The sequence below is a fragment of the Zootermopsis nevadensis genome, unplaced genomic scaffold, assembly GCF_977971745.1.
Source record: "Zootermopsis nevadensis isolate Lab colony 2312 unplaced genomic scaffold, Znev_1.0 Znev_ptg000019l, whole genome shotgun sequence".
Lineage (NCBI taxonomy): Eukaryota > Metazoa > Arthropoda > Insecta > Blattodea > Termopsidae > Zootermopsis > Zootermopsis nevadensis.
Window position 1 is genome coordinate 2838939 of NW_028259151.1, and position 19465 is coordinate 2858403.

Genomic DNA, 19465 nt, shown 5'->3' on the forward strand with positions numbered 1-19465 from the left:
AACACATTCACAGCTTCAATCACATTTTTCCCTTCATTTTGAGGCCCACAACTGCCGACAAATTGTTCTCTTTGTCCTACATAGTTTTCCATGTTCTCCCATGTAAAAGCAGTAGGACGTGCCACACTCGGTAAACTGCTTCCACTTTGTGCACCGTTACTGTATTCATTTTCAGATTCGTCACATGTAAGAAATTCACACACAGGTAAATCATCGATTACACTTGATTCATCATCTGAATCGAACATGCTACTTTCGGAATCAGTGAGAGGTTCGTCTACAGTTCAATCAATGTCTTGAGGAGACAAAAAACGCCTGCTACTCAAAGCCATAATCACGGCTGACTGACGGCAGATATGTGCTATAGATGTCTCTTCATACCAAGGGTAAGAACAGAGAATTCATTGACTAAGCTTGTTGACATCATATACCATTGGAAAGCTTGCAATGTGTCCTACACAGCTGTCGTAATTGTAACTATATTACTCCATTTGTCTTCGCTAGAGAGAGCCACAAAGCCATCTATATTTCAAAGTCGAAAAACACTGGTAAAATCGATCTGTCAGAGTCATGTTATATATCAATCGATAGCCAGCTTTTTTCTCTACATGGCTACTGGAGCCAGAATACATAAACTACAAGGTCAGTCGCTACAAGGAAGGAGAAGTCTTAGCGCACAATATGCGAGCAGTGCTCGGCACTCCACGCCATGGGATGATTACGTCATGACAAGCGATGTTCGGCACTCCACGCTGAAGGGTTAAACATACAGTGACTTGTAACTGCAGACATAAGTCACACCTGTCAGTGCTACCAGCCACCATAAATATAAGTTCCCCCAAGATTTCCCAACACTTAAAAAAAACATTCTCAGTGTTTCTTGAACACATTTCATATTTTATGTAAACCTACTTTAAAAGGTACGTTTCTCTTTCGCTTACTTACCTATCAGATGAACTTTCATGAGATGTATCTGGCTTTTTCTTCGACCCGCTTCCTACTCGTTTTCTCTGAATGTACAAAAAAGAAAACATATGCAATTAAGGACAAAGTTACTAAAACAATAACATACATGGTCACATAACATGTGACTGTAGCAATGCTATAGCATAACAGGAATAAATGGCTAAATCTCATTTTAAATATACAGGATAGCAAGAACATTAAAAATGGGACAACTGTTTTCTGAACACCTGACATGAGACTGGTGTGAAGACAATAAACAAGTGATATCCAAAAACATTTTAATAATTAACTACTTGATGCCATAATCCCTGAAAGTATTTTTATAGAAAATGAGTTGAAGATCTCATGAATAGTGAAGTTGAGTGTTAACCCTTTTAAAGACACTGCACTATTTGCCTAAGTAGTATGCAAAGTATAAATGTCCCCTGAACAGTTACCTAGATGGAATTAAATGTCTAGTTTTTTAAAAAAAATCTCCTCTAGTTGAAATAGTCTAATTTCAATGACATGGTAATGAAAATCTTTGTAAAGATTAAAAAAATGTATTTATTTACTAGCACAAAGCCATTATTTCTTAAACACATTTTACTGTTTTAAAATTTGAGACAAATTAGAGCTATAACAATTATTAAAAATATACTAAGTACAAAACCATATGCTACGAGCTTCGGTTCTGGGCACTTGATTAAATCTTGAAACATGGTATATGACACAACAGTTTGTTGGGTTAGGTTTTGAGTTATATTATTAGTTGCTCTTCCAGTTTGATTCTAAATGCATTTCTCTGTGCACTCACTCTTTATAATGAGTTTGTTTGCGTTATGTTGTAATGTGTGTTGGGATCAAATAACATGCATATGCAAATGACCCACACATAACATCTCAGCCACTGAATTTTATTTCTGGGATGGTTATCTGATTGCTGAACTCATGATGATAAGATGCTAAGTGATTCTCAGAATGGCAAAATATGTGTTGTACAATTTACCTTCATGTCCTGTACCTGGACCAACTAATCAAATGCACTGAAATATCTCAGATAAGACAACCAATTTTTGGTTAATATTTTTTAACCTCAGACCTCATATATATAAAGCAGAAGTGCAAACTACTTCATTACCACATTCGGTAAAATAATGCTTTTATAGTTTGTAATTATGTAAATACTGGTCAAAAAAGTCAAGTGATGATGAACCTGCAGTGATATGTTGTGAGGTCTTCCTTAGGATTATCATGTGGCTAAAATATTTTATGCTCATGCACATTATTAACAGTTTCAGAGACTGGAAAGATATCCTCTCATTATGATTAAAGTCTTTTAATTGGGGATAAAATTTCAGTGACCTGTACAGAAAGGGCTAAAATGTTAAATGAGAACTATAAGTAGTAACAACTGATTAAAACTGACACAGAAAAATGTTATTAACATTAATAACTCATGTGAAACAATCTTTTGTTTTGGTGGCAGGGCACAGGGATTCTATCAGCATCCCAGGGAGTCCTTGTGGAGGATACCCACTGGCTGGTGTGTCAATGAGATTCCTTCCTCAGTGCCTAAAGGGACTATTGTAACAGCTTCTATTCCTTTACCCAGAACAATACTGAATGGGTTTCACGTGAACAATTCTAATGCCGATGTATATAATTTTTGGTTTCTTGACAAGATTACAGAATGATTCATACATCTCTGTGTTCCTATTAATTTTTTTGTATATAAGATTTCATACTTGTCCGGAATCCCACTTGGTTTCATTTGCTTCTACAAAATACAGAACTCATATTTTATAATACAAAAAATGCATAAAATATGAAGTACTGAACCAATATAAAACTTCCTTTCCTAGAAACATTTTACTTGACAAAGCAATGTGCTTATAATACAACACTATGTGTGCACAATCTATCAGATGCATGGAAAATGTAATTGTCCCATTCAAACACACTTAATTTATATATAACTTCGTACATTCTGAATGTGCGAACTTATTTAGCAAGCTTTAAGGAGACACTAGTGATGAAATTAATATTTCTAAATAATTACAAACATTCAAGATAACTGAAGTCTTATATACTATTTCAAACTGTTCTTTTCATACAGCCAAATATCAACTACTCTTTCCAAAATAGGCAAGAAATAAGCATTAAATATACTACTTCAGTAAGAAGATGGACTACATAGCAGATAGAATAGATGAACTGAAATTTATATCCACTTAATTTAGATACTACTTCTATCACCTTCATTTCTGTATGTCTCTCATTATCCCTAGAAGTGGTTTCTTATTACTTTGATATTACTTAGTCTTACTTCGATATTACCATAATAGGCATTTATTTTATATCAGAGTCTTTTCAAAACCTTTCAGTTATTTATAGTATTCAGTTTAACAACACACTAACTATGAATATATACTATTACAAGATAGAGTAAAATATTACAAAATTAAAACAAATTATCCAATCACTAGAATCTCCTTGAAGTACTACTATTTTCTTGTTCCTGTGCTGCTGTTCTACAATACTGATCTGAACACCGCATCTGGGAGACATCAATACAATATGATAAACACAAAAGTTGTACAAATAACACACATGGAAGGCTTTAACGAAACACACCAAAGAACAAAATAAAAACTATACAACTTAAAGAAAAGCAAGACTGACAAGAAGAAAGCTAAATAATACAACTTCCATGTACATTAGAAACATGCAAGTGTAGTACACGCAACACCCAAAAATGCTGATTACTAACAATGAATTGCTTCTGTATGCAAATTATTTCATAAGTCAGAAGAATTAAATGGGCAATAGATATAAACTTGTGACAATATATGACAATGCAAGAATACTGAAATAGGACCTGTGCAACTTAAAACTTGTTAATGATAATCAATCTGCCAACATTCTTCATGAACTGTACTCCTTTAATTGTTAAAACAATTCATGAGGCTTTGCTATGTCACTCACAAAACAAAACTCTAATCCCTGCTTTTGTATATTACACTCAATTTTTTGACACTTGAACATTCAAGTACAGCACAGGAGTGTATGTCCCAAATTAAGGCAGTGATACATGCAAAATCTGAAAATCTTCAAATAGTATATCAGACTTGAAAGATCTTATACGTTAATCATAGATCAAGCAAGATGTTAACTTGAAAACTATTATTTAAACAACTTGTCTTTAAAGCAGCATTTTTGTATGTTTGGTGTGAAAAACAGAAACATGAGAACACAGTACATGTGCAATCTTACATCGGGTTATAAATAATACTGTATAATGAAACCACCGCCACCAGAACTTCAATACTCGTCATAACGAATACTTACTCAATGACATAGGATCCTATGATATGGTGCGTGGTGTTATAAACAAGAACAATTTTTATCGCTCTAGATTTGTTTCTGCTCTGTATTATTCACAAGGAATAAGCCCTTCAAGATATCTGGTTTAGTATAACCATATGCAGCATTTTACATTTATAAATAAGACACTTCTTTCATTAAAATAGGTCATGCAAACATCTGAACACTGTTTAAGGAGAAAGATGTGGGGAGAAGTTGCACCACTTTCAAGCAGTAAAATGGCCTATGAATGTTTGATGGAAGATGAAGTGAAACAACAAAACCAGATCTTGCTAAAAGTAACATAACGTCTATCTGATATACTGAGTGAAAAAGTAAATGGAAACAGTTATTTCATTGAAAAATTTACACCTTGTAATGTAACATTACTAATTGGAAGATAGTTAATTGTAGCAAAACGTTTTATTGAATACTTTCACTATTTGTTATTTATGTTACACATTACATGAAATTACTTATTATTTACTACCACCACACTAATGAGTTTAAAGGAATTAACTCAGCATTATACAATGCATGCACTGATGAAGCTGAACACAGCTGTCAGTCCCTGGTTACCAGCAGAAACTCCACGACTTGACGCCAAGTACTTACAGGAATTGCTGCTAAAATTACACTACAGTGCACTTGTGTCTAACAAATGTTGAACACTGGTTATTGTAGTGTGTGGATATGCTTCAAAATTCTGCTGAATAGTACATTTCTCTGTATGAATCCTATGTGAAATGTGGAGGCATCCATAAACTCAATAAAAAAGACAGGTTTACTATGTCCCTTCTAGACAAGAAACCTTATATGATGAAATTTTGTCATATCAAAGATCTAGATGAAATGGGGTCTAGGTTAGAACACATACCATGTAAATCACTGAGACACCTTGCATAAGAGATTAGCATCTCAAATTGTCAGCAGCCAAAGTGATGACGTTACTTAAACTTAAGCCACACAAGGTGACTAACTCCTGCTTTGCAACCACATAACCAGGCTAGCAGATTATATTCTGCAACTGGTTTTTCAAATTAGTTCATGACAGTGAAGTTGTTCTTCATTTAACTTATTTTTATGATGAAGTGTAGTTTCATTTGCACAGACATGTTTCTTCCCAAAATAACTGGTAATGAGTTTTTGTTAATCTACTTATAATCCAAAAAGTTCCTCTTAATGATGTAAAGGTTGGTATGTGGTGCACAATAAATGCTAAAAAATTATTTCCCCCATATTCTACACGGAAACAATTAATTCTGATAAACATGTAACACTAATATTGACTGAATTCTTTACCCAGCACACATAAGAGAACAACTGTAGGCATGGTTTCTGCAGGACTATGAACCTGTCCATGCCACAGATGATTCTCCAATGGATTTGGAAGTGGTGTTTGGTGACAAAATAATGTTGCAATTTATAGCCAGCATGTGTACCTGATCATACTCCATGCAACTTATTTATGCTGTATTTAAAAAAAAATCTGAGGAACTGGCCCCAATATGAGAGAAGAGTTAAAAAGATAAATTTTGGAAGTTCCTAAGAAAGAATTTCTTTGAGTAAATTTCAGGCATTCAAAAGGTATGGAGTGTGTGTGCATCTAGACAGAATTTTCAGCACCTTTTATAATAAAAGTACTTAAGACTATTTTATTGCTTTTATAACATAATATTTGTATCAAAAAAATCTTCTTGTGCTTGGCAGCAAGTCATGCAGTTCCTACCAGGATTTGAGAAGTAACAGTTGCATTTAATTTTGTCAGTGAATGCACTATATTATTAATCTGTATATATGTAAATAATAACACATTTTCTTTATTTAAAGATAATGTTCTAAGTCCTTACCAGTTCTTGTAAAATATGAGTGTATGAGAGATTTACATTTAATAACCACATCCACTCATTTAAAAGGTACACAGAATAACATACTGCATGTACACAAAATATATAAAATATTTATACATACATTAAACAGACCTGAATATGAAACAACACACCAATACATTATTATTTTTATAAGTGTCTCCAAATCAACGTTTTTGCCAGGCTTACTGAGTCATAATTTTCATTCATGTCAAACAGTCTAGTGGATGTGACATGTAAAATTCTCATACAAAATAAAAAATTATATCTGGTACTGACTTTTGAAACATCCTAAATTATAATCACTAAAAGAATGAGCTTCTCAGCTTTCTAAAGAAAAACTTTAAATTTACTGGAACTATACTTACTATTTGATAATATCCTCGGAAACGTCCATATATATGATTGCAAAATTCCATGAAACACAATTTGGATGAAAACCAACAGGAAACAAGGTGAAATAAAAGGATACATACAGCATGGAGCAGATTAATGGGACAAATTTAATGTCAAAATTCTAAGCAGGTTAGACTGAAGAAGACCTTTGGAATGTTTTAAAATATTCATATAATTAAATTACTGTATGAACACAATAGTTTGGTTTGGGGGTGTAATGTAAACTATTCAGCAATGTATTTCACAAGTACTGCACCATTTAATTAGGCTGGTGTAGAATGATGTTACTAGCAATAACAACAATGCTCATCCACCTTCTTGTGTTTTATAGAAAACTGAACAAAATGTATAAAAACTGTGAGACAGCAGGTCAACATAGCTGTAGACAAGACATACCTGAAACTACCCAGACTTGAATTCATATCTTTCACTTTGTTTGTGACTGTCTTAAATGCTGAGCAACAGGAAACACTGAAAACTGTACATTCCATGCAGGAATATATACTATAATGGGAGTAACTGTAACAAGGTGTTGCTCTTTGCAGGTAAAAATATTTTTAAGGAGGTACGCTACTTATGAAAGACACTGCTGTGATATTCTAGGGTACTCTGCCTTCTAGTTTACCTCTTCATGAGATCGCTTGTCTTTGGAGATGGTCTCCACCTTCTCCTTTTGTTGCTTATTCTTGTCCTTTTTCTTATGGTGCTGTCTGTCATCACTTGAAATGGATGCACTGCAATGAAAATGTATCTACTCAATTTCAAGAATCTACTTCAAAAACTACCAATATATTCACTGGGACAATACAAACAAACAAACCTCACATACAGACCTATTTCCCTTTCATCAAACTGACTGAACAATATTGGAAAGGCATACTCTTTGGAACACACAGTTGTACTACCAAGATCTAAGGTCAGTTATACCCTAAGCTACTGCTTCCCAAAATTTTTCCTTCATTACCCAAAACCACTTATCAGAAAGTACTTTTTACCCAATGTAGGTAAAACACTAACTGCACAGAAAACATATATGACAAGTAAAAATTAGGATTCAAATATTTATTATATTATGTTAAATAAACAAAAAATAATATAATGAAGATTATCTTTTCCAATTGTGCACAGCACAATTTATAAACACAGCCAGCGTGATACATACCTCACACCGCCATAGCTAGCAACATACTGCACCCAAAGTTTAGACTAGACAACTAGACTCACTAACTTTAGTTTAGGGGGGTGGTACATGTAGACGTATTTTTTCAATTCTCCACGTGCATGCGAGCGAGGCAAAATTGATTGAATCTACTAACAAGCGTATGGCGTATTTATTAAATAGCAAATAAATACTTGTTAGACTGTTTTAGAATATCGGTGCACAATGATTGATTGCTTTCTTCAGAGTACTTCTACACTTTTACGGTAAATTTTAATGTGTAATCCGAGTTGTGTCATTACCTAAAGAAAAAACACTTTTACCCCTTTTTGGGTAATTTATCCAGGTTTGGGAAGCACTGCCTTAAGTTATTTTTAAACGTAATCTGAGCCCAGTTAGGTCATTCTTGCACTAATGTAATCCAAGGGCATTGTTGCACATGTATCAGTGCATGGCACTGATACAGTATCTGTAGAAAACAGTGGGTGCATCTACAAAGCCCTCTGATCTGTACCCAGCAGAACCAATAGGAATCTTCTGAGTGATGAATGGTAGCCATGTACAGTAGCCATCATGGTAATCTATAAAGCACATTTCCTGGGGTACATGATGAAAAGCATGGTGCTCAGCTGACCAAAGGCAGATGAGGTAAGACAAAACAGTACTGTGTAACTTCAACTTTAGGGATCAAGCCACATCAAATGTTGAGAATTATCCTGCCTTTTGGCAAACACTACAGTTACCATTTTGAGGGTAGAGGGAGCCGAGAGAGCTCAGTCAGTATAGTGACTAGCTATGGGCTGGACAACTGGGGTTTGATCCCCAATTGGGGCAGAGGATTTTTCTCCTAGCATCTGTGTCCAGACCGGCTCTGGGGACCACCCAGTCTCCTATCCAATGGGTACAGGGGCCCTTTCCTGGGAGTAAAGCGCAGACGAGGCATGATGCCAACCACTCACCCCCATCTAGTACCAAGGACAAGAAAGAGTAGGAGCCACACCTCCACTCCCCCAAATGACCTACATGGCGTGTAGAGGGATGGCTTCTAATGTGTGATGGTAGAGCACGTTTGAAAGCCTTATAAAGGACAGGCAGTAAGTGGTGAGTAGGATATGATGGTGCTGATTAGGAGAGTGGAAGAGTGACCTGCTATCCAATGAATACTGTAGAAATGTTGATCTGGAACCAAAATTACTGCACTGAGGAAGCAAGTTGCAGAACAGATTTATCCATGTTGACTGTCATGCTGATTCTGCGGAGAATATGGAAGACAGTTTGTTGTCTATATCAGGGCATTATATCAGCACATAATCCAAATATGCAATTACTGACACACTGGTTTCCAGTGTATTTCTTGTGCAATATCCAAGGATCAAGATGATATGGGCAGGACATACCCTAAAATGGAGGTGGTACATTCCACCTAAGAGACTACACATACATAATAACCCAGTAAATCACGATCAACCTGTTTGTGACTCATCATTAATAATTATCTTTTATTACTAATTTTACAACACAAACTGAGAGGTTAATGCAACAACTGGAATAACCAGGAACAAAATAATGAAGAACAGGGGAAACAGACAGCAGAAGCAGATAATACATAGAGATACACAGCACAGGATTATTTAGGAAAGGAAATGTTATGAGAGGACAGAAGAGAGTAAAAACAGCCATGTGCAGTGACAAACTGCAAGAATGGGAAACATATTCACCTGCTAGAATCAGAGCTGTCACTTAATACTGATGATGATGAATCAGCTGAAGAGGAAGAAGATCTTCGTCGTTTGTGACGCTCCTTTTCCTTCTTTTTATCTTTTGCAGATATCTTCTTCTTTGAATGTTTAGGTGACTCAGATCTATGCAACACATGGGATCAGTAATGTTACAACGATTGATCAAAATCATATTTATGAAGTATGTAAGAATGAACATTACCAGATTTAAAAATGTGGATTTCATCCACATTTTCATCAACAAACACATAGAACTCATACAATTCATATTTTTACCAGTTAAGGAACATTTTCATTTCTGTAAAATAAAACTATGAAGAGACAAAAGCCAGTGTGTATGGACAAATTTAAAAATCAAAGTAATCACTACTCAGAACTTCTAAATTACAATAAGAGCTCAATGTATCAACATAATTTACATGCAAAAAAAGTGTGCCACTGTGAAAAATTCAAATTAATTACACAGTTCACTTTCAATCAAAGTAACAAACTCTGAAACAATTTCTGAGAGGTAAAACACATAAATCTTAATTTTCAAATATGTGTGTAAGATAACTGAGGTAACATAAATCAAGTAGTTTGGTTATGGCCAAAACTAACAAGAGACTGATTACTTTTGTAAATATCCTTTAGCAGTACAATGCAAGGGGGTGAGAACATTTAAAAACTGTACAATGGAAAATGTTGTGTCATGTTCAAAACTTAATGCACTGTAATTCCTATGTTTCTGCTAGTACATTTGTACGTATCAACTTACTTACTTACTTATGTAAGCATAAGTAAATAACTCTAACATTTACTGCATACTGCTTAATATTTTGTCTCCCTAGAGAAATGGATTTTCAGCCACAAAATGATAAACAAGGGTACAAAAGGATATGACAACCTGAAGGATTTTAAACAGCATTAGTCATGTATTTTTACTGTAATGTAATAAAACATAACACACCAATGAAAGAATTAAACAACAATATGTTTAGCACATGCAAGAAACCAAATACTGCAAACAAGCATACAAATGCTTCTGATAGAAGTATGAGCCACTTGTAATTATAAATTTAAGAAAGTTGGTAATTTTAAACACAATTCAGCAAAGCTGAAATTATTGATAGCAGAACTGAATTTATATTAGATGTTTAATAGATTGTTGATGAACCATAGACAAACATCAGTGAACATCCCTTACACATTCTGAATATACCTTACAAACAAGTTCAGTATTTACACAGAAAGTATAATTTTTTTAAAAAATAAAGACCACAATTCAGAACACTTTTTAATCATAACATTTGTTTTACACACCACAGTAATTTTTGACAATGTACAAAATGAGATGGCAAATACTGAATCCATGCACTTGCAATTTTTAGCTTCATGTGCTATTAAAATTGATTCAGTTTAAATTATGTCTAAACTATATGACAACTATGAAATTAATAACATGTAAATGAGAATATGTTACCTCATAAAGTAAGCTGGACATATTTGTAAGGCAACGGTGTAATAAGATTTAAAATGTTACAAAAATTTGTTCATAGCACCAATGTTCCTGTGGTCACATTATTCAACCCCTCTAATTACATAAAATGCAAATGGCTTCATTTTAACTGTACTAAAAATAACATAACATAAACTTTCCCAAAATAAATTAAACAAAATGAGACTGATTTTAAATACATTCATACCAAGGACTATGGGCATACTATTACCTTCTTTACCCATCATTAAGGACTGACTTGTCAGAAAGACAGAGAAATGAGTTAACAATGATTCTTGTGTTAGTTTATGTACTTCAGAAAATTCTTACAGCAGAGAATACGAGACAGTTGAAAACAACATAAGCCTCTTTCTTATATCACCATATATTACATACAAAATGATAACTAAGTGATATATATTAAACTATAATGGAGGAATCTTACAGTGACTCAGAAGACCATACAAGAGCAATTTAAAGACATTCACTTTAAAGAAGTGTTCTTAAAAGGAAAATTTATTGTATGGATGATGTCTGCCCTTCAAAATATAAATGTGTATATTTTTAAAACTAAGCAGAAATGTTCCTCCATGCACAGATTATGGCTTGACTCAACTTCTTTTTAATTTATTCTGAATCTAAAACCTCAAAACTTACCTACATTGTCATTCAAAATTCCTTCCGATTGTTCTGTTTGAAACAGAAAAATTTGTATTGCAGTTCAATTATAAAAATCAAGCTTACGGTACCAATTCAGATATCTAGAATTTGAACAGTATTTTTTTTTATCAAAAACCCGATGATCCCGGCCCTCACAAACAGTAAAACCAGTGAAACAGTACCTGTCTTTCTTGTGTTTCTTGGACTTTTTCTTCTTCGATATCTTGGCTTCAGGGCTTGATGAACTGAAAGATATAAATAATTTTAGGCCCAATTGTAATAATGTTTGATGGCAATATGGCATTCATGTTATTATTCAGTCCTTCAAAGCCTTAAGCTACAGTCAGTGAAGAGTTTAAAGGTGTCAGAGATACAACATACAGAGTGCTTAACTAATCTCTTATCTCTGGAAACTCTAGATAAAATTAGAAGTTTTGTTCTACATGCCTGTCATGCTCTGCTGTGAACTAACAGTACTGACAGCAGATGAATGAGCAACTTCAATTCAAATTTATAATGTGATGGTTGAAAGCATCCAGACTATTATCCTCAACACTTTTCATGTGATTGACAGAAAAAATCTTTATTCAAGATAGTTAATTCAAATTAACCATTATACAGGCAGTGATGTCAGAAAAAGCATATGCTCTACTGAAGGTATTGAATGACGACTGGTTTGTGAATGACATTTCTTCAGAAAAATCATCATACTTACCATCATTTTAGGGTAGCTGATGTAAGTGATGTTTAACATTAAAAACTTATGACACTTCTGTGAATAAGAATAACAGAAGTAAAAACAAAAATCATGATGAAATTACGAAGAGTTCATAAAGTTTTCTCTCATCACACAAACTTAACAAGACCCAGTCAAACAAAACCCCCTGTTTGGTTTTGCAGCATCGCAGTGGATCCTCCTCTGACTTGTGGCCATAATATTAAGTTTTGACACTGTACTATTTCTTTAAAATACACAACTTATTTTCAACTTTCTTCACTGTTACTTCCTATGTCTCACAAAAGCAGGCTTTACACACTGTTAATACAGTATCAGATTCATCAGACTAGTGTTACAGGCTTGCAGGATTCAGAATGGTACTACAATAAAAAAACAACATGAATGACATTGGTTTATGCTGAATTAAAATTACAGAAAAAAAATCGACAATTATTTTGCTTTTGTAACTTAGTGTATAGTGATCACAGTAGTTTATGGCTGGTGGAATTTTCAAGGGGAAGGCTAGGAACGAGTCACTTGTACAATGTTTCGTCTGCCTCCAGGAAGGACAAGGAGCTTATTGGACTGCAAGCCCAAATAAAAGAAATATGCTGACCGTGCCACCTCAGGTACACAGAGTAGGCCAGTCCGCAAGCTTCTCCACCAGCCAAAAACTACTGTGCTGGCTATACAATACATTTAAGTAGCATCTGCTGATACTATATATCAGAATTATCATCTTTGCCATGATAGGTTAAGTAAGGTTGGGTTCTTGTGCCTGGGAGCTCCTATTTTAACTCATGTATGATGCTCAGCAGTTCTGTTAATAATGGTCTACCTACACCAAGTCAGAAATCCCCATATGAATATTTAAAAGGAATGAGTAGCTTAGCACTGCATGTGTTTAACTCACATTCTGGATGTATCCAGTTTGAATTCTGAGTGAGGTCTGGCCATCCTGACATGAGATGTTTCATGGCTTCCAGGCCTATCATAAAAATAATAGCAGAACAATTCCTTACAACAGGACATAACTGCTTCTTGTGACATCCTTTCCAGTTAATTCAAAATTATTTTGCAGTATCGCCATGATAGCTTGAAGACTTATATAATTTCCTAACAGCTTATAATTTATCAATTTATAAAGCGTGTATTACAAGGAAATTACTACATGGCTTTCCACATATGAGCTGAAGAATGCTTAACAAACCAAACAAAAATGGGACTTCATTACATAATATTAATTAATTTCAGCGGTACACAAACAAGTCTATCAAAATTTTGACCTACCTTTCCCTTGTTCTCCTCTTTCTTTTCTTGTTCTTATCAGAACTTTCTTTGTCCTTATCCTTGTCTGTGTCAGCAACAGCAACAGGACTCGGTGTTCGCACCAATGTGTATTTCTTATTCTGTTCGGCTGCAGCCTTCGCCTGTGCTTCCTTCACATGCCGCTGTGGGTCCAAACTGCTCCCCTCCACAAAGTACTCTGATATGCCAAATGCCTCTCTCAACTTAGCATTCTTCTCCTGTTGTGCTTCTGCAATTTGGTGGGTTTCACGCACACTGCAATCATACACAAACATGGAGAACTTATTTATTTGTGTCTGCATACTTCTACCAAATTCAAAAATATTTTGAGGCCTTCACTTAGAAACAGATGGTTAAAGTAAGAAAACTTGGTATAAGTTGTGTATAAAAAAAGAAGAAAATGGCACTAAAGGGAGTACCATTAATTGGTAAACTGTGACTAGTCATTTATTTCTTCACATAAAGCCACCACTGCCCAGCTACTTGCATATCATATATTCAGAAAAGTTACTTGGACTACAGTCTAGATGGTAAAAAACTCCTCAGTTCTATTGAAAATTAATTTAAGTGCAGTGTCATATAAAATACAGAATAAGCAAGTATTTTTATGAAGCATTCATTGTGGACAAAATATAAGGCAAAAATATCCCTGCAGCAAAGTTTCATACAAGGGTGGTATTGTACAAAAAACACATAAATAATGTATCAGATGGGTAGAAATTAGACAACAGCGCACAATCTGAAGTCCCAAAATATCATTGTATCTTCAATGTGTTTGTAAAGCTACAGCCTAACAAACCTACCCATAAAAAATCTTATGATACCAGACTGTAAGAATCTGGTATTGCACATGGTTTTGTATCATTTTTCTGATATATGGTTTACTTTAAGCAGCTATCTCTTTCATATATTGCTTCAAGATAAAACACCTGCTAGAAGCACTTCAAGAGTCTTATTCAAAATAAGGGAAGTTACAATGCATTAGAGAAACATGTATCAATTCATCAGCAGAGGCTCTGCTAGTATGCAATGTGAAGCTCTGCTAAAAAATGAAATCTAAAATTACAAGATAACTGTGATGTATCAGGCTCACATCTCTTACTGTTATATGGACTGATAGAGAAGAAATGTCATAATAAATTGATCTATAAAATGTGATAAACCCACTACTTATCAGTTAATACCATCAACTAGTCAATGTATCATTTTCCCTGTTACAACCCTGGGATTTGTATGTCTTTAATTACTAATGAGCAACCAGCAGCTGAAAATTTTTAAATAAGCAAAATTCTCTTAAACAATTATCTTCTTGGCTAAACTTTATTAGAACAACAAAGAAGCTAGGAAACCCTACTAAAATACACGGGGCACCAGTACTGAGACAAAATTAAAACTAACCAATTCAAGATGATGATGATGATAGCTTGTTTGCATTACTGATATATGAATGTGAATGCACCTTACGACAGGCCAAAACAAACATTTTCCACTCCATGGTGCAGGAAATTCTTTGAAAAGTCAACTGTATATTCGGCTTGTGAAAGAATAGCCCATTTTCTTTATGAACATGAAAGTTCATCATCATGTTCACAAAATCCACCAGAGCTAGTCGAGTCCAATTTGCTCTGATTCCTATCTCCTTAAGGTCCACCTTAATGTTATCCTCCCACTTACATCTAGGTTTCTCAGCGGTCTCCTCCATTCAGGTCTCACAACCAATGCGTTGTAAACACCCATCCCCTCCCCCATGCGTGTCCGCCCACCTTATCATCCTCGACTAAATCACCCTAACAATATCAGGTGAGGAGTACAGCCCATGAAGCTCATCATAATATAATTTTCTCCATCATCCATCTACCTCCCTATTAGGTCCAGATATATTCCTTAACACTCTGACCTCAAAGACCCTTGATCTATGTTCCTCCCTCAAAGTGACACACCAAGTTTCGCACCCACACAGCACAGCTGGCAAAAGCACACTTTAGTATATTTTAACCTTTAGTATTTTTATATGAGATGGGAAGAGAACAGATTATGGACTGAATGATAACAAGATTTCCCTGAATTTAATCTGCTCTTGATTTCATCATGAATGTGATTCTGACTTGTCAGTGTAGTCCCAAAGTACTTGAATTTTGTCACATTTTCTAACAATTCATTACCTATTCTTATATTCTGGTTCTGTCCTGAATTCTGATGCTGAGATATATCATATACTTTGTTTTTTCTGCATTTACTTCTAGACCTACATCCCTACTAGCCCTTAAGTGTTTCTGTGTTCGTTTTTATAATATTTACATTATTGCCCAACAGATTAATATCATCGGCATAGACCAAAAGCTGATGTGTCTCATTCAATTCCAAATTACCCTGATATTCTAGGACTTTCCCGATGGAATAATCTAAGGCAAAACTGAAAAGCAGCGGTGAAAGAGCATCTCCATTTCAAGCCATTCTGAATAGGAAATGTATTGGACAAATGTTTACCTACATGAATTTTGCTACAAGTTTCACTTAAACACATTTTAATTAGCCTGATTAGCTTCTCAGGTACAAAAAATTCAAGAAAAATATTGTAAAGAGCTTCTCTTTTTACTAAGTCACTGGTTTTCTTGAAATTTATAAATAGTTGATGGACTGACCTATTGTACTCCCACTTCTTCTCTAGTATCTGGCAAATGTTGAGAATTTGATCAGATCTATTACGATGGAACCCAATAATTTTATTGACGTATGGAGTCAACCTCGCCAGAAGAATATTGGATAAAATTTCGTAGGCAGATGATAAAAGGGAGATTCCTTGATAATTATTACATCAGTCTTATCACCCTTCTTATGAAATGGTACAAAAAAGATTCCTTCCACTGTGGCATTTCCTCCTTCTTCCATATAGAGCGAATAAGTTTATGTATCTCGGAACGCAATGCTTTCCCTCCAGCTCAGATCAATTTGGCCCAAATCTGATCAGTACCCAGTGATTTATCCTTTTTAAACTCCTCAGTAGCAGTTTCCAATTCGACAAGGCTAGGATCTGGCACTAATGGCTCAGCCGTATGTGTATCTATCTGTGTAATGTCACGAACCCTATAAACATTTAACATCTGGTTAAAGAAATTTTTCTACCTATTACAAATGCTGTAGGAATCTGCAAGCAGATAACTATTTTCATCTGTGACAACATTAACTCTAGGTTGATAACCTTTCTTAAATATGCCTCTGTATAGATCACTAATGCTTTTGTTTCTGTAATTAGTTTCAGGTTCATTCATTTTGTTTTTCAGGTATTCCCTTTCTTCTTCACAAACGTTCCAATGGTTTCAAGTCTTAATTTTTGCAGATTATGTCCATTGATTTGGCTTGGGTTTTGAAACCACTGTTTTTTTTGCCTGCTTCCTTTTGTCTATTAATTTTTATCATCAAACCATTGTTTATTATGCTTTAGTTTGTGATATCCTAAATTTTCCTTCGCTGAGGTCTTGATACTGTCCCCCCAACCACTATTAATATCCAGATTGTCATCTAAGTTCTTTAAAGCCTCAAATCTATTGCAGATTTCTATTTGGTACCTTCCCTTAACTTCTACATCACTGAGTTTCTTCTCATCAAAGCCTTCTAAATCAAACTTTTGCCTTGTTTGCTACTTTCTGTCAAATTTAATACTCTGACCCCATAATCATTACTAATTTCATGTAGAGTTTCCTTACAAATAATCCTTTTAAAAATGTCCTCCCTCCCAACCTTCACATTAAAATCTCCTAGCAAAATTTTCATATGGTACCTAGGGAACCGGCCAAACAAGTGTTCTAGTTCTTCATAAATGTTATCCTTCATGTCATCTTTATCTTCAGTCGAGGCAGGCACATTCAGTACAAAGATAACACACCAATGACCCTTTAGAATTTCATAGGACATCCTGTCACTAACAAAATCTACTCTTTCAAGTGCTGAAATAATCCTGTTATGTCTCTAAGTGGTGATTAATGTTCCCTACAAACATTTTCCAACAGCTCACAATTCACATTCAGCCAGCTTCACAGGATAAACGGAGGAGGTTAACTTAAACATTAGAAATAAAAGCCACAATGTCATGTTTTCCAGAGTGTGAAGTTAACATTCTCAGGAAATACGAAAATTCTACACACTACCTACCAATTCTACTGGTACATTTGACTAAATTCCTCTTATAAACAGCTGGGTCTAAGCCCAAGGTTTCACAAGGATCACAACATACTCATGTCACTTAGAATGTGTACATGTTTCTTCACAATGTATGGTACCAAAAAGCATTTTAATCGCTGTAAGATGTCATTCTGTGGACAAGCAGATACAGCTCCAGAAAAAATGTTAGTTAATGTATGTATGTAGCCGCGCGGTCTGAGGCATCATGCTTCGGACCAGCGATACGGAATGCGTGCTGGTTCGAGTCTCGGGGGAGAAGAAATTTTCTCATGAACTTTCAACCAGTGTATGGAACCGGTGCCAACCCAGCATCGTGAGGAAATTGGGGAGCTACAATGGGTAGCGTAATCCGGTCATGAAAACTAGCAATGGCTGGGCGTTCGTCGTGCTGACCACACGTCAACCTGTATCTGGTTGGATGATCGTTCACCTCTGCTTAGGCATGTGAACGTAAGGCCAACAGTCAAGCTAGTCGGATTTGGCTCTCTGGAGCTATTACGCCACGGATTTAATTTAATTTTACAGCTTAACAATTCTGTTGCATCCAACAGAATCTGACATTTAATCAGCACACACACAAATGTATATAGGTCTTCATCTAAAGTTCCCATTATTGTTAATTTCAACCAAACCTGGAACATGCTGACAATATTAAAACTATTCCAATTTCAAATTTAATGAAAATATGTTCAGCCCTTCTTGACTTTTTCAACTGTGCAGACAGATGGAATTGAGATTTTAACAGATGCTCTGCAAGAATGTGAATATGCCTAAGAGACACATTTTTTTTATAATAAAAAAATCAAATATACAGCAGAAATACTACATCATATTTGCCATATACAAATTTGCATGCTGCAAGGTCACATAAAAATTGCATAAGGTTGCAACACGAACTGCAGAGCCAAGGTGAGTGAAGAGAACTTAGAACTCGCACAGTAGAAACACAAGCAACACTGTACTCTTCACTTTTAACCGCACAAGGAGAGGGGTGAGGTCCTTTTGTGGCAATGTAACATGAAAGTTGGTGATAGCCACTACTGTAATATTTAATATGAAACTGAGCTTGAAGGCTTTCTCTCCATATAAGTCTGTTGAGATACATTAAACAAACTGAATGTGAGAACAACTTAGACTCATTATTATTGTTCTTCAACTTTTTTTGTTTGTTTACATTTGTTTCGGTTTCCCGTTAATTTTTGTCAGTGTTCACTGTCGTGCCTGTTAAACATACTCAAATGCAGTAAGATTTGAGGTTCTCACACTTAGTTTTATAACACTATGCTGTCCAAATCTGAGAACGAGTTATAACGGTTTCATGATATGAAGAAGGAAAATGCATAGAAACCGACGAACAGCAAAAAAGTTACAGTATAAGAAAAGAAGAAATAACAATTGGTTATAAATCGAATAAACAATCTGGATCAAGAACAGGCAGCGACAAATGACCTTATCAGATGGTAACATGAAGAAGTCAAAATGCAACGATTCATCAAACACAGTACAAATCTGAAGATGGCTGTTTTCTTGGCTGTTGCGCCGAGTAGTCTGATAGAAGTTTGCCGACGTTTCAGATGAGTATTCATCGCGCTGATGATGGCGGCAGCAAGGACCTCTGAAACGTCGATAAACTTCTACCAGACTACACGG

The 19465-nt window shown here is 35.0% G+C and overlaps 1 protein-coding gene across 10 annotated transcripts in view; it reads right to left on the minus strand.

Annotated features, from left to right (window-relative positions):
- Srrm234 (Serine-arginine repetitive matrix 2/3/4) overlaps positions 1-19465 on the minus strand; it is an 85077-nt gene that overhangs the window by 29767 nt on the left and 35845 nt on the right. For 7 of the 10 annotated variants that reach the window (XM_022063048.2, XM_022063050.2, XM_022063053.2 and 4 more), the window contains 6 exons: positions 13619-13891; positions 13242-13316; positions 11793-11855; positions 9453-9596; positions 7201-7309; positions 946-1010 (listed from right to left, as the gene is read on the minus strand). In XM_022063048.2, the coding sequence (XP_021918740.1) occupies positions 946-1010; positions 7201-7309; positions 9453-9596; positions 11793-11855; positions 13242-13316; positions 13619-13891 (729 nt within the window). The remainder of the gene's footprint in view (positions 1-945; positions 1011-7200; positions 7310-9452; positions 9597-11792; positions 11856-13241; positions 13317-13618; positions 13892-19465) is intronic. The other 3 variants (XM_022063052.2, XM_087351429.1, XM_087351431.1) reach the window with 1 other exon arrangement.